At 42.1% G+C, this 16,704-nt stretch overlaps 1 protein-coding gene across 1 annotated transcript in view; it reads left to right on the top strand.

The window, feature by feature from the left end:
* The first annotated feature begins 9,133 nt into the window (after nt 1–9,133).
* LOC144668027 (amine oxidase [copper-containing] 3-like) overlaps nt 9,134–16,704 on the top strand; it is a 39,257-nt gene continuing 31,686 nt past the window's right edge. Inside the window, exon 1 of the mRNA XM_078529742.1 lies at nt 9,134–10,827. Coding sequence (XP_078385868.1) covers nt 9,270–10,827 — 1,558 coding nt within the window. The 5' untranslated portion in view covers nt 9,134–9,269. The remainder of the gene's footprint in view (nt 10,828–16,704) is intronic.

The following is a 16,704-nucleotide window of genomic DNA, read 5'->3' as shown; positions in this document are numbered from 1 at the left end:
CCAGTAGAGGGGGTGGGTGGGGGGTGAGGGGTTAAGCAGAAACCTGATGGCAAAAGGGATTTTTTTTTTTATCCCCGTGCATTCCTGGTGAGCTTACAAACCAAAACCTTGATCGTCACTGTAGATTATGTTCTCTACTATGAAGCATAGCCTTTGAGATATATAGTATATTAAATTGAAGTTTATGGCAGAATTCCCTGACATTCCCCTGCCAATAATACTTTGGCACAGAATAGTTTCTGCTCAGAATTCTTGAAAGTTAAAATTCTCTCCTTTTTTAAAGTGATATCTGCCAATGCATGAGTATAATTGTAAGCAAGAAAGCAGAAGTAACGCACTGAGATATCAAATGAGAATGTGAATACGGGATGGCCATTCCATGTAATAATGAACTTGTCGAGATTTGAATATTTTATTACCAGGTCCAGGCTATAGTTAGAATGAAGCTGTGAATCAGATATTTTATTTCTGGAACTTCAGCTGGCTTTATATCCTAGATAGTATCTCTTGGTGCTTTCACTTTGGTCTCAACAATAAATATTTTGACACTAATGATATCAATTACTCTTTTTTTTTTCCAAAGCTCATTTAAATTGTGGCAAAGGTTAGAGCATTCTATTTGGCATTCCATGTATTGTACACAAACCTCACAAGACTTAAAATAAATCAATTCAGTGTAGCCCTTTTTTAATATTCTTTCAGTTGCCACCTTTGTCCAGATATTGGGATGCAAAAATACTGATCACTTCAGAAAGACAGCTCCTTGGATTTTCTGGATTCTTGCATGAGATTAGGCTGAAGCATTTGCAATTATCTTCAGCCAGAAGGGCCAGGTGCGGGATCCATCTCTGCCTCCTCCTGAAGTCCTCAACTTCACGGATACCAATCTCCAGCCAATTCAATTCACTCCATGTGATATAATGAAAAAGGCTGAAGGTACTGGCTACTCTAAAGGCTATGGGCCCTGACAATATTCTGGCAACAGTACTGAAGACTTATGCAGCAGAACTAGCTGTGCCCTTAGCCAAGCTGTTCAAGTACAGTTTTAACACTGGCAGCTACCCTGCAATGTGGAAAATTGCCCACGTATCTCCTGAACTGACCACAAAGAGCCAGGCAAATCCAGCATCATCTTGTATTCCAACGAGTAAGAAAAGGTCCAAGGGACAGACACACCATCCGTGGTTAACTAGGAAGGTTAAAGATAGTATCAAATGTAAGACAAAGCATATAATTGTGCAAAGATTGGTGGAAGGCCAGAAGATTGGACAGAATATAAGGAACAGCAAAGAATGACTAAGCTAATGAGGGAAAAATTCGAGTATGGGAGAAAGCTAACCAGAAATATAGAAACAGATAGAGTTTTTATAAATATTTAGAAATGAAAAGAGTGGACAAAGTGAGTGTTGGTCATATAGAATGAGAGTCTGGATAATTGATAATGGAAAATAAGGAGATGCCGGATGAACAGGTATTTTGCATCAGTTTTCACTATAGAGATACATATTGAGATATAGAGAAGCAGTTATAAACCAGAAACAGGAAATGGGAAAGTTAGGAAGATTACAATCACCAGAGAAGTGGTAGAGTAAATTGATGGAGCTGCGGGCTGACAAATCCCTGGGTCCTGATGGACTTCATCCTAAGGTCTTAAAAGAAGTGGCTTGTGAGATAGTTGTTGCATTTGTTTTAATTTTCCAAAACTCACTAGATTTGGGGAAGGTCCCATTAGGTTGGAAGATAGCAAATGTAACTATTATTCAAAAAGAGAGGGAATCAGAAAGTGGTAAACTACAGGCCAGTTAGCTTAACATCCATCATAGGGAAAATGTTAGAAGCTATTATTAAAGAAACTGTAGCAGGGCACTTGGATAAGCTCAAGGTCATCAGGCAGAGTCAACATGGTTTTGTGAAAGGGAAATCATGCTTAACCAACTTATTGGAGTTCTTTGAGGAAGTAACATGCTTGGGATAAAGGGGAATCGGTGGATGTACTGTCCTTAGATTTCCGGAAGGCATTTGATAAAGTGCCTCATCAAAGGTTATTGCAGAAAATAAAAGCTTATAGTATAGGGGGTAACATATTGGCACGGATAGAAGATCGCCTGGCTAACAGAAAGCAGAGAGTTGGCATAAATGGGCCTTTTCCAGGTTGTCAAGATGTAACAAGTGGTGTGCTACAGGGATCAGTGCTGGGGCCTCAACTGTTTACAGTTTATATAAATGACTTGGGGGATAGGATGGTTACCAAATTTGCTGATAACACAAAGATAGGAAAGTAAGTTGTGAAGAGGACATGAGGCTACAAAAAGATATAGATAGGTTAAATAAGTAGGCAAAGATCTGGCAGATGGAGTATAATGTGGGAAAATGTGAAATTGTCTGTTTTTGCAGGAAGAATAAAAGAAATACATATTATCTAAATGGTGAGAGATCGCAGAACTCTGAGGTGCAGAGGGATCTGGATTTCCTAGTACATGAATTACAAAAAGCTAGTATGCAAGTACAGCAAATAATTAGGAAAGCTAATAGAATGTTATCACTCATTGTAAGGGAATTGAATACAAAGGTAAGGTTATGCTTCAGTTGTACAGGGCACCAGTGAGACCACATTTGGAGTACTGTGTACAGTATTGATCACCTTATTTAAGGGAGGATGTAAATGCATTGGAAAGAGTTCAGAGAAGGTTTACCAGGTAAATACCTGGAATGGGTAAGTTTGTCTTACGAGGAAAGGTTGGACAGACTAGGCTTGTATCTACTGGAGTTTAGAAGAGTAAGGTGATTTGATTGAAATGTATAAGATCCTGAGAGGTCTTGAAAGGGTAGATGTGGAGAGGATGTTTCCTCTTGTGGAAGAACCTAGAACTAGGGGCCACTTTTAAATGGGCGACCCCTTTTAAACAGATGAGGCAAAATGTTTTCACTCAGAGGGTCGTGAGTCTTTGGAACTCTCTTCCTAAGAAGGTGGTGGAAGCAGAGTCTTTGAATATTTTTAAGGCAGAGGTGAATAGATTCTTGGTAAACAAGGGGTTGATAGGTTATCTGCGGTAAGTGGGATGCAGATTTTAGGTTACTATCAGATCAGCCATGATCTTATTAAGTCACGGAGCAAGCTCAAGGGGCTGAATGGCCGACTCTTGCTCCTTGTTCGTATATTTGTATGTAATCTCCTCTCAGTCATCAGCAGAGTGATGGTGCCTTCGACAGTGCTATCAAGCAGCACTCAACAATAACTTGCTCACTGGTGCTCAGTTTGCATTCCACCTGGGCCACTCAGCTCCTAATCTCATTACAGTCTTGATTCACACATGGACAAAAGAACTGAACGCTCGATGAGATGAGAGTGATCGTCCTTGACATCAAGGCAGCACTTGACTGATTGTGACATTAAGGAGCCCTAGCAAAACTGAAATTAATGGGAGTTGGGGAGATGACTCCACTGGTTGGAGTCATATCTAGCACAAAGGAAGATGGTTGTAATTGATGGAGGTCAACCATCTCAGTCCTGGATATCACTGCAGGAGTTCCTCAAGCTAGTATCCTATGCCCAACCACCTTCACCTGCTTCATCAATGACCTTCCACAATAAGGTCAGTAGTGAGGATATTGCACATCTTTGCACAACGTGTCCATATGTAGCAAGACCTGGCCAATGTTCAGGCTTTGGCTGATAAGTGACAAGTAACACGTGCCATAAGTGCCAGGCAATGACCATTTCCAACAAGAGAGATTCTAACCATCTCCCGTGGACAATCAATGGCATTACCATTGCTAAATTCCTCACTATCAACATCCTGGGGGCTACCATTGACCAGAAACAACCAGACCAGCCATATAAGTACTGTGGCTACAAGCGTAGGTCAAATGCTAGGAATTCTGTGGAGAGTAACACCCCCTGACTCCCCAAAGCCTATCCACTATTGACAAGGCAAAGTCAGTAGTGTGATGGAATACTCTCCACTTGCCTAGATGAGTGCAGCTCCCACAACACTCAAGAAGCTTGACACCATCCAGGTCAAAACAGCCCACTTGATTGGCAGTCCATCCAATGCCTTAAATGTTCACTCTGTCCACCATCAATGTACAGTGGCAGCAGTGTGTACCGTCTACAAGATGCATTATAGCAACTCATCAAGGCTCCTTCAATAGCATTTTCCAAACCCATGACCTCTACCACTTAGAAAGATAAGGGCAGCAGATGCATGGGAATACCATCATCTGCAAGTTCCCCTCCAACCCATACACCATCCTGACTTGGGACTATATTGCTGTTCCTTCGCTGTCGCTGGACCAAAGTCTTGGAACTCCCTCCCAAACAGCACTGTGGGTGTGCCTACACCACATGGACCAAAGTGGTTCATGCAGGTGGCTCACCATCACCTCCTTAAGGACAATTATAGATGGGCAATGATTTCTGACCTAACCAGCAATGCTCACATCCCATGAACGAATTTTAAAAATGGCATTCTGCAATTGGGCCTACTTCCACATGGAGTATAAGGCACAGTTACAAGTAAAGTTCTAGAAAGGGCTGAATGGAACAGCAAAAGATAAAAGTTTCTGTCCCTTAACAGTGGAACATATGCAGCTCTCCCCCATGGAAAATGTTTCTAGAAGAGCCGAGATTTATAAATGATGGGTGTATTGCCGTGTTTGGTAAGGATGTTGGTGTGGTAAGGGAAGAAGATGGTACTGTGAATGGCTCAGGCAAAGGTTTCTGTGATGAAAGCTTTAAGAATGGGCTTTTCAGCTGTCTCACAACCTGGAGTGTGGGGAAGGGGGTGGAGGGCACGGAGAGCTCTGCTTCCTGCTGATCTGGATTTGGTATTTGTTCCGTGTTTTCCTGCTGTTGTTCCATAAGATACATTCCTTTTTCCATGGCAATGTAATAAAAGATACAGGAAGCAACAACACAGCAGGCAGGCTGGTACTGCAGCATGTCCACTGACCCTTTCAAATGATGGAAACATTGCTTCAGAATTCCAGTCTTCTTTATGATCGTCGTTTTGGAGACATGGATCTCATGTTGCCTTATGTCAACTGCTGTGCTGAAATATTGCAAGTGAGGCATTGCTCAGAGCAACAGTAGGTATCTGATGGCCATAGATCCAACTCTTTATTATGTTTTATCTATAACAAGTGGTGGAATACAGGTGATTGTCTCTGAATCAATGTACGACTGGGTGCCTGTGCCTTGCATTCACCTGCAATACTGCTTGTCACATAAAAGATAGACTTCAGTGGGAATAAAATGCCCTTCCTGTTAATGTAGGGGTACTCCTGTCAGACAGTGCTTGTAGAGCTACATGGATCCCATTTATTACTCGATGCATTCTGACAAATCCCATGGTGGAATCTGAGCATTGGTGCCTGGTGTGAACAGGGCATCTGTCACTTGCTGGATGTACCTTTACACTGAAGAGAGTTGTTTTCTATGTCACTTACACTATCCTGGAATGGCACAGAGGCAGTGGCAACTTCCTAGTGCTACGTGGAGAGCTGTTCTTAACGTGGATTGAGAAGATAAAGCCATTAAAGTCATTGCTCCTCATTTCACTTCACAAAGGCTCTGAGGAGTCAGTATATCCTTCATGGTGGATAGCTGCCCTTGTGTAATTTTCATCACAAATAATTTATGTTTGGAGCATGGGAAACAAAATCAATGGTATTTAAATAAAAGATTTATCAGGTATAATAAATGTTGCATGATATAACATGGAAAACAACACTGCAAAAAAAGATGGCATGCTAACATACATTGCAAGTGTTTCTGTAAAAATAATGGCCTAAAAACTGGGTTGTGATGGCAGGCCTGGTTCATGCTGCCCCACACCTCAATTAAGAGGTCTGAAGCTCTCCAGACCTTGGGGCTCAATCTTCGTTTCAATGTCACTGATGAAACATGAAGACCCACTGGTGGGGAGGAGTCCCAAGTTTGGGCTGCTGCAAGTGTCATGGCAACCTGTAGGTCGGCGTTATCAGGGATTGTAGTTTACACGGTGAATTGGAGGGCGCATGAGTCGGGGTTTGGGTGGGTCTGGATTGATAGTTGGGGAGCGCAGGGGCATGTCGTGCGCAGTGGCAAGTTTGAGGTAACTACCCCGAGGTCTGGATTCCCTGACTGCAGCTGGGGCTGGTTCTGCTGCCTCTGGGCAAACACGGAGGAGCCTCAAACAGGCTTCAGGTCGGTTATTTGTATATGCAAAGAACCTAACGCCTCAAACAGGCTTCAGGCCGGTTATTTGTATATGCAAAGAACCTAATGCCTCAAACAGGCTTCAGGCCGGTTATTTGTATATGCAAAGAACCTAACGCCTCTTTCAGACATGACAAGTGGCAAGTAATATTCATGCCACACAAGTGCCAGGCAATGACCATCTCCAACAAAAGAGAATTTAACCATTGCCCCTTGATGTTCAATGGCTTTACCATCACTGAATCCCCCACTATCAACATCCTGGGGGTTACCATTCACCAGAAACTGAATTGGACTAGCCATATAAATACTATGGTTACAAGAGCAGGTCAGAAGCTAGGAATCCTGCGGCAAGTAACTCACCTCCCGACATCCCAAAGCCTGTCCACAGCCTACAAGGCACAAGTCAGGAATGTGATGGAATACTCTCCAATTGCCTGAATGAGTGCAGCTCCAACAACACTCAAGAAGCTTGACACCATCCAGGACAAAGCAGCCCACTTGATTAGCACCCCATTCATAAACATTCACTCCCTCCACCACCGATGTACAGTAGCATCAGTGTGTACCATCTACAAGATGCACTGCAGGAACTCACCAAGGCTCCTTAGACAGCACCTTCCAAACCCACAGCCACTACCATCTAGAAGGATAGGCATGGGAACACCACCACCTAGAAGTTCCCCTCCAGGCCACTTACCATCCTGACTTGGAAATATATAGTCATTCCTTCACTGACACTGGGTCAAAATTCTGGAACTCCCTCTGTAACATCACTGTGGATGTACCTACACCACATGGACTGCAGCAGTTCAAAAAGGCAGCTCACCACCATCTCCTCAAGGGCAATTAGGGATGGGCAATAAATGCTGACATAGCCAGCGATGCCCTCATCCCTTGAATGAATACATTTTTAAAAAATAATGCCTTTTGCTTATCCTTAGTCACCTGGCAGGACGCATTCCAGCTGGAATTGTGCAGAACTTTCTAGCTGCCATAATAGGGCTTTGGTCGTCTGAATAGTGGGCCTTAAACCCAAAATGGTTTTGACAGTTAACATCTGGCCTCCTGAATCTATAAATAATAGAATTAAGAGAGAGAACTGTGGTAACTTGGCAAGCAATCTGTCAAGTAGTGCCAGAACAAATGAGGCCCAAGGGAGGGATACGTATGGCCCTCTCTTTGTCCCCTTTTTCCTTTGTGTAAATTATTTACTTCCAAATGTTTCAACATTATTTCCATGCCAATTATGTTTTTTCATATTTTTTCTAGTTCCACTGTTAATAATCAGCATTCCAAACTTGTATTAACTGACTGCTCCATGGGGAAGTCAAGCCTTTCATCTGCACCCTCATTTTCCATGTTTATACAGGTGCCCTTCCACTGTCAATTAGAGGATAATAAATTAATCTTCGAAAACTGTACCATATGATGGAGCTCTGATTTGGTCATATGTAGTCTGAGTTTTGTACTTGGGGAAACAAACACAATATAACATTTAGAGGAAAGTACCTTCACACATAATGGACATTGCAGATGTTAGAATAATGTAGGAAATGGTAGACATTTGTATTCACATTTTCCTATATAATCCATATTATACGTGTAAAACTTTCAATAAATTACCAAATAATTACCTAACTTTGCCTCTGGAGCTATGACTATGCATGCTTTATGCCACATTTTCACACTGGCCTAGGATGTATTGATAGGGTATACTTCCAGTTTCAATACAGTGGAAGCAGAAAATTGGGGAGCAGTCAGTGTACCTAGTCTGATTAGACAACAGTGGAGGGAAGAACAGCAGAATCTCACTGCTCCTGGGCACAAATCTCATTAGTGCTTCAAAATAAATGAGTGGGCACGAGGCATCCCAGTTCATTATTTTCTCGCGCCCAATGACAATTATTCATCATTACCTGCTTAAAGAGCCAGTAGATGGACAGAAGGAATTCCCTTGCTCTCAAAGCAATATGTTCCTTGGCTCTACCTCCTGGACATTGTTGATTTGGGCAGCAGGGTTTTAGGTGACCTCAAGTTGACAGAGAGTGGAAGATGATAGCTTGGTCAGTGGAAGATAGTAGCTTGGTCAGGGGTGCATTGGAATGGTCAAGTTTAGAGGCAAAAAAAGGCATGAATGGGGGTTTTAACAGCAAATGGGCTGAGGCAGGGGCAGAGGTGGGCAATGTTACAGAGGTGTGACGCCAAGCCCCCTCCTGTGACTCTATAAAAATTTTATTTCAAAGAAGAGCAGAGGGGTTTGCCCCCCACTGTCCGGGCCTCTATTTTTACTTCAATCAACATCACTGGAACGGACTAACTGGTGACTATCTCACTGCTGTTGACGGGATATTCCCGTGCACATGTAAATTCGCCCAGCAAATGTGCTTAATTTACTGTGAAGCACTTTGGGACGCCCTGGGGTCATGAAGGGTGCTACATAAATATGTACATTTTTTCCCCCATTAGCTCCAGCCTTTTAATATCCGTTTGTTGTCACCTCGTGGAGCCAAGGGCCCTCCTCATGCACGTGTATGGCTTCAGCACCGCAAGTATAACACACAACCTGTGGACTGCTATCGCAGATGAGATTTTGTCCATCACTGTGCCTTGAGCGCCGGTTTAAAAATGTTGGGGGAAATAGTTACCGATTCACTGTCCAAACTAATGTCACGGCGAAAATCAATTTTAAAAAAATTTGATTGTAACTCTCCCTAATTCCTATCTGAAATAAACACCCAAAAAGACCTTACTCACTGACAGCAAAGATGCAAAATGTAATTAAGTCTTAAGGCGAAAGGATGGGAAAGAGTTATGTTGTAGCTTTAATTCAAATGGGCTAAGAGCCAAATTGAGGAAGGCAACATCTCAAAGACCTCAAAGAGTTAACATCTCAAAGAGTCCACTCCAGAAACAGATGGAGAACGCGGAGCTCCGGCGTCAGTACCTTTGGAACCAATCAGAGCAAATAATTTCCTTCAGCTATAAAACATATGGATTTGTGTTACCCCCCCAAGTTGGAAACGATAATCCAAAACAAAGTCGGCTGCATCTGGATCTTCCGTTCACCATGAATTTGAAGGTTTTGTTCGTCCTCTTGGCGGTGGCTTTGGTCGCGATTATAGCCCTGAATTGGATATTGCTGGTGGGGTTCTCGAAATCGCCAAACTGTGCGAACCGGGTGCATCTTTCCGAGCATGGAGTGGTGCATCGGAACGACGTGTTTGCAGACCTCAAGCAAGAGGAGCTGACGAGCATTCTGATGTACCTGAAGCAGAAACTCGGGGTGAAGCTGGTGAATTGCAACAAAGCACTTCCGTCTGATAATTCCGTTTACATGATCGAATTGCAAATCCCCCGTAAAAGGGACGTCTTAAAGTTTTTAGACGAGGGCGAAAATCAGCCCAGGAGAGAAGCCAGAGCTGTGGTGATATTTGGTGCTCAAACTGTGCCCAATATAACCGAATACATCGTGGGACCCCTTCCGAATCCAGCCTACCATAAGGACGTTACTTCCCAGCGATACCAGAACCTCAGCTTTAACTCCAGACCATTAACGCTCTTCGAATATGAACAGGTCGTTTCCAGAATGGGACTGGAGAAAGCTTCCCGGCTCCTTCGGGAAAGTTTTGGATCCGACGGGGAAGCTCTGATTCATTTAGACTCTGCCCCTCGCGGCTTCAAACCGGGAGACAGGGAAACCTGGTTTCCCTTCCTGAGAAACCTCAGCGGTCCGTTTATGCATCCTCTGGGGTTTGAAGTTCTGTTCGATCACAGCAGCACAAATATCTCAGAGTGGGCTGTGAAGAAAGTTTTTTACAATAACCAGTACTTTGACAGCATTGACGAGCTGGTGGGCCAGTATGACAGGGGGTCTGTGAGGAAGATGAAACTACATCGCGAGGAATCAGATCCCAACTATGCATCGCTGGAACCTCGCACGGAATATGAAACGGTCGCCCCTTTGCAATATGAGCCAAAAGGCCAGCGGTACTATGTTGAAGGCAATGATGTCAGTTATTTTGAATGGAATTTTTCATTTCGGCATAGTACTGTAAATGGTTTGCAGTTGTTCGATATCAGATTCCAGGGGGAAAGGATCGTCTACGAATTAAGTGTACAGGAGTTAAATTCCGTTTATGGGGGCGTTACACCATCCTTAATGAGGACCAAGTTCTTAGACGGTCATTATGGAATTGGACTATGTGCTAATGAGCTGGTGAGAGGCGTGGACTGTCCCTATACTGCAACATTCATGGACACCTTCCACTTAATGCAGAGTGAAGAACCCCACAGGATCAGAAATTCCATTTGTATCTTTGAACAAAACCGAGAAATGCCCCTAAGGCGTCACTATTCAAGCTGGTACTCTGCCCCCTCTTATGGAGGATTATCCGACTGCGTGCTGATCATCAGGTCAATATCAACCATGGGGAACTATGACTTTGTGTTTGATTACATATTCCACAACAATGGAGTGATTGAGACCAAGGTCCATCCGACAGGATATGCGCTTACTTCAGTTCTTTTTGACGACGGACTTACCTATGGAGCTAAACTTCAAGAGAACGTGTTAGGGAATATTCACACTCATTTCGCGCACTTCAAGGCTGACTTGGATGTAGCAGGTAAATCCCAAGCGGACTTCAAAAATCTATAACCGCTTTCGTTAAATTTGTCTCTGTATCCAAAAGTTATATCGATGGACACGATTATGCTTTGTTAGTCGTTTGCCCCGAACTTGGTTCATTGAGTCTATGCAACTCACTAGTCTTACAGCTCTTAAGTCGTTGTTGTTGAATATACGTGGTAACCCGGAAAGAGCAATAAATAGGTTTCTAAATTATATAAAGTCTTACATCCGTGGCAAGGAAATCTGTTATTGCATGGGGATGTCTCTGACAGCCAACGGCTGAAGTTTCTTAGACGCTAAAACGAAATCACTACATGTGAAGTTACTGCTTTCCATTCATTAAAGAACTGCCATCACTTTAACCAGCACTTTAACAACCATTCAATTCATTTATTTTTCCTTTTGCAAATGCCCGTGAGCAGTCAGATTGTTAGCTGTCCCGATCTACTTTACACCCTGAGAACAGCCTTTTCTTTAATTAAATATCAAATGTTAAAAATCCCTAGGAAAAAAAGTCATTAAACGTATACATAAGGTTTTTCACATCTTGTGAAAAATACCTTCAATAACCGTCACAACTGAGTTCTATAATTTTCCCAGGAGTCTTAGGCTTGTGAACTTGGATAATTAATCTAGCCTTGGTTTCCAATATTCTTCCAGCCTTTACGCATGAGTAGTTTCAGTGAGTGTTGGCTCTTGTCCAGGGAGCTTTAGCTGAAGCACTATACAGAGTTGTAGTGTGTCGTAGAACAACAACTGCACCTTGCATCAGGACACTTTTAATGTCCCATGACATTTCAAAGATGCTGGGTCCTAGACAGCTGAAGGCATGGCTGCCAATCATGGGTTGAAGAGAGTGAAAGGGGTGATGGATTAAATCAATGGCAATAATATGGAGCCTATGGCAGGGATCCAATGCAATGGCAATTTATCTAAAACTGAATGTTGGAAAAGCAATCTGACAATATAGATAAGTGGTTGCAAGGTAGAGCTGGATTCATTAGCCCCCTGGATGATTTGAGTTTCTTTTTGTTTTTATTATTATTCAACAGTCATCACGCCAATTAACTCTCTAAGGTCCATTTGCTGAGTTTTTCCATCTCTATTAGTGTTATTTTATGAATTCTCATTTAATATTTTACTATTGTATTATCAAACACATTTCCCCAATACATTGAGCTAATCTAAACCACCATTTTCACTTGTTTTAACTACGAGAGGGAGTTTGTCAATCTAGTTACTGAATGTCAAAGAGAAACCCTTGAGGAGAAGAGTGATTTGCACTGGTGCGCTCCAGAAGATTAGCCTGGGCGTCAACATGCATATTAAAAAATGCACCTTGATTGTCTAATATGCACCTCCTATAGGCAAGGCTCAACACCGGAGCGCAAAAGCAGAACATTTAAGTTTCTCTTTGCAGGTTAATATCGCCGCTCAGTGACTAAAGACCACCCTTCATAACTTCATAGGCACAGCTCCATCTTTTGATCGGACACTTTACAGCCTTCCAGACCGAACACTGAGTTCAACCATTTACAATCAAAGCCTCAGTTCCATTTTTTCTTTGAGTTTTTTGTTGCCTTTCTATTAGTTGTTTTTAGACAACAGTTGGATTCTGTTTTTCACCATTACGCCTCCTCTAGACGTGTTTTTTTTTGTTTCTTAACTTGTCCCATTACCATATCCTCTTATGCCTTGCGCCATCGTCCCTTCCGTCATTTAATCCCTTCTGCCTTTCACCCTATCACAAACATCCTCTTTCCCCTCCCCCATTTTCCTGGCTCTGTACTTATGCCTCTATTTTTTTTCCAGTTCTGAAAAAAGGTCATTGACCTGAAACAGTAATTCAATATTTCTCCCAGGGGTGTTACCCAACATGTTGAACATTTCCAGCATTTTCTGTTTTTTTATTTCAGAACGGGGATTCTGCTCATTTAAATACCCTCTGGTGTATCTGCATGCAACACCCAGAGAACACACAAGTACTGCACTAAAAATGGGAGACGGGGGATGCATGTACTGCTGCAACTTTTAGATAGGACAAAATGACAGAAGATTGCAGATGGTTGGGAGCAACTACAGTGTATTACAATCCTAGCTCCTTTTAGAGCTATTCTAGATCAGGAGTACCTCCCAATTAACTGCCTTAAACCTCAGGTGGAGAAAGCCAGATTCCAAAGGCACTTAAATAGGTCTGCAGATTTGATCAATCTCTCCCCAAAGGGAAAAAAAAAAGCCAGTCAAGATTGTTACCTTCCTCTGGGCAGCCTTTTTAAATAAGTTACAGCCAGGGTTATAATTTCTCCAGGTATTATAAAAGTCCAGCCGAAAAATCCTCTATGTATTCCCCCTGCAAAAGTGAGTGCGGAGGTGGGTTCTTCGAGTTATTGATACAGAAAGCTGTATAAATTTTTAAATATATAAAAGTTTATTAAAGAAACAACATGCAATCCAATGCCTAAGTGGAATACATTAAATAGATCTAGAAAAAGAAAAAAATAGTCTTATTTCTAATAGGGAGTCCAAGTTTAAGCTTTAATTGTTACAGGGATAATATTCTAAAAAGGATATCCATCAAATATTAAAGGTAAGTTACCTTAATCTCCGAGCAAGTGAGACTCATTTAGCTCGTGAAACCAATCTAATGTATCTGACTTATCCTTAGATACTTATAGTAATTATTTTTTTTACATAGAGAGGCATTTCTTTGGTCGTAATGAGGCCGCCCCTATTAATCTCCCATTTTTTGTTGAAAAGACCACTCGTTATAATTGATATAATTGTTAAAGTCCATGAATTCATGACCTGACCTGTCCAGAAAGGTGAGGCCTGGCTAACAGTCATGCCGGTCAAACATTTCCCTGGTCAAAGGATGGTTTCATGTGAGATAATGTGACATTGAACCTAAATTTTTTCTATCCGATTGTGATTTTAGTTATCAGTGCTTGCATTGTATGCTATATGCGCTGTTAGTAAAAAAATATATTTGGGTGTGTGTTCTCTTATCAGTGGATTCACATTGCTGTGAAGGAGGCTAAGCCTCAATTTGTCATTACGAGTTGTTTCTGACTTTTTAAAAACAGAAGTAATACTCTCTGTGAGTTTTCAAGGAAATAACTCTTAACTTCATATTCTTGCATTATAGCCATATTTTCTCACCCGTATTCCTTCACACAGCATTTAAGTCACATACTTAAGGCAAGACTGAATTGAATGTCAGCTGTAATATTTGGCTAATGTGAGAATTTGTGACAATTTGCTATATTGGAGGTGCTAGCAGAGGCACAAAATGTAGGGAGCAGGACACTGGAAAGAAGCAGAGAAAAATAAGTAATGAGAGGCCCCTGGGTGAAATGCATCAAAAGAGAGAAAGACATTTCTGTGCCCATGGCAGGAAACTTCAAAAAAGTGACTCGTGCCATGCTGAGGAAGCTGCCAGTGGCATAGATCTTCCTTTCTGCCTAATCTCATCTCCTGCCGATGTGGGGTTACATGTGCCCTGATGACATACAATCCCATCTCCACCTTGTCTTTTAACTCCTCTGCTGGTCGTCCAACATCCAGCCTCAAATGAGTCACAATTTCCTCCCACCAAACACTGAGAGGACCAAAGCCATCACATTCAGCTGCCGGCACAAATCTATATCATTGCCATTCTCTCTCTTCCCTTCCCAACCACACACTTCCATCTTGATTTACTTTCAATCCCGAGCTTAACTTCTGATCTCATCCTTCCCATCATAAAGACAGCCTCTGTCCAGCTTCCTAACATCTCCTGCCTCTGCCTTCACTCAGTGCGTCGGCGAACTGAGATCTTCATCCCTGCACTTCTTGTCTTTGGGCTCAGCTGCTCTTGTATTCTTCTGGCTGGTCTCCCATACAACATCACCAAATTTCAGCTCAACTGAAACTCTGTCGCCCATATCCTATCCCATACTAGTCTCGTTTTCCCATTCTTTTCCTCAGTGATGTACATTCTTAAGCTCAAATTTAAAATTCTTATCCTTGTGTTTAAATCATGCCAAGACTTAATATCATCCTAACCCTGAAAGCTTCTCTACTGCTAAAACACCCTACATTCAACTATCAAGCTCGTTATCTCTCAGATATCATGTACACCATCACTTCTTCTGCTGTTCAGTTGCGGTAACCATGACTTCAGAAGCTTAGACCCAATTGATGGAATTTCTTTCTTAAATAATCTGCTTCTCCACCTCCCTCTCTTCTTTTAATGCCTTCTATTAAGCACAGCTCTTTGACCAACATTTGGTCAATCCTGCAGATACCTCCATCCTTGGCTCAGCAAATGTGAAGTAAGTGGAATGTTTTACAGTTAGAAGTTCCCAACAAATTCAAATTGTTCTTCTTTAATCTGTTCCGAAGAGGCCCGATGTGGTGTAAGATTCTTGGAAGAATACTGCACTTCAGGAATTGGAATTTTTGTGAAGGGCAAATGGAACAAATGGAGGCTACTGAACAGATGAGAATGCTTCAATGATAAGGTGCATTCTGATGCTCCTTATAGCCGTCACTGAGTAAATAGCCTTCCAGCCTTCATAATGCTCCTTTCTGTCAATGATCTTGTGCCCCTGAGCAGTTGAGCCCATCCCCCTGAGCTTCTCCCTGCCTAAGCCCTTTTGGACTGCAAAAATATGCAGCATGCTCCAAGCTACCACTGTGCTCACAATTATATTGCGGAACCCCTCCAGATCCATGTAGACAATGAAAGCTTTCCTACTGCAAGTGTTCACAATGCTATTTGAGAGTCATCGATTGCACCCTACACTTTGGGGAACCCAGTAGCTTAATTAAACCTGTATGTCTCTATTGTGCAGCTTTGTGGTATTCACATGATTCCATGGGATAGAGGTCCCACATGAAGTGGCTGATTCTTAATCGCCTCAAGGCAACTAGGGATGGGTAATGAATGCTGTGTCCCAAGGACAAGTTTTAAAAACGCTCCAGTTGTTTTTTTACCATTCAGCCAGCTTCTTACCCATCCCTTATATTTATATTGAATCCCCAGCTTTGAATGTAACTGAAAAAGACTTTGCCAAATGCCTTTTGAAAGCTTAGGTACAGCCTATCATTCAGCTTTCGGCTGTCAACTACTTGCTGCTTTCTCAAAGTCATCAAGGAGGCTGTATTGTACAGGTAACCCTTAACCTTTTATCCATTCCTTTATTTCACATGGGATTGAAGTAAGACTGATGAGCAAATCACTCCCTGTATCTGCTCTAACATCCTTTCTGAACAGTGGCATCACATTAGCCCATTTAAATAAGCTTGTGCCTCTTCTCTTTTCAGTGACTTCTTTATAATTGTCAATGCTTCAATAATCTCTTTATAATAGTACTTTAGGATCAATACCATCTGTCCCTGAGGTTTTGTTTATTTTCAATCCTTTTGCCTCTCTAGGAATTCCATCGTGTTAATCACCAGAGGCAATAATTTTGCTTAAGTTATCGAGGTTTGGAGAGTACAATTTTTTAATAAATACTTGAGGAATGTAAATTCCGAATATTTGCTCCCTGTCCTCTGTCCAGCTTCAAAATCTTTTAAGTTATCTCTTTCCCTTGTGATCTCCATTTCCTTCTACACAAGAAAATTGAGAAAGAATTTGAGGCCGGGTGAACCAGAGGGCAGAGACATCACTGAGCTTACATCTGTATGCTTTTTAAACTCTTACCATCTGGTATCGTAAACAATTCTTGTCCAGATCAACTGGAAGTTTTTTTTTATTCATTCACAGGATGTGGGCTTTGCTGGCTTGGCCAGCATTTATTGCCCATTCCTAGTTGCCCTTGAGAAGGTGGTGGTGAGCTGCCTTCTTGAACCACTGCAGTCCATGTGGTGTAGGCACACCCACAGT

Source organism: Cetorhinus maximus, chromosome 25 (genome assembly GCF_964194155.1).
Source record: "Cetorhinus maximus chromosome 25, sCetMax3.hap1.1, whole genome shotgun sequence".
NCBI classification, from domain to species: domain Eukaryota; kingdom Metazoa; phylum Chordata; class Chondrichthyes; order Lamniformes; family Cetorhinidae; genus Cetorhinus; species Cetorhinus maximus.
This window is presented reverse-complemented; position numbering and strand designations above follow the sequence as displayed.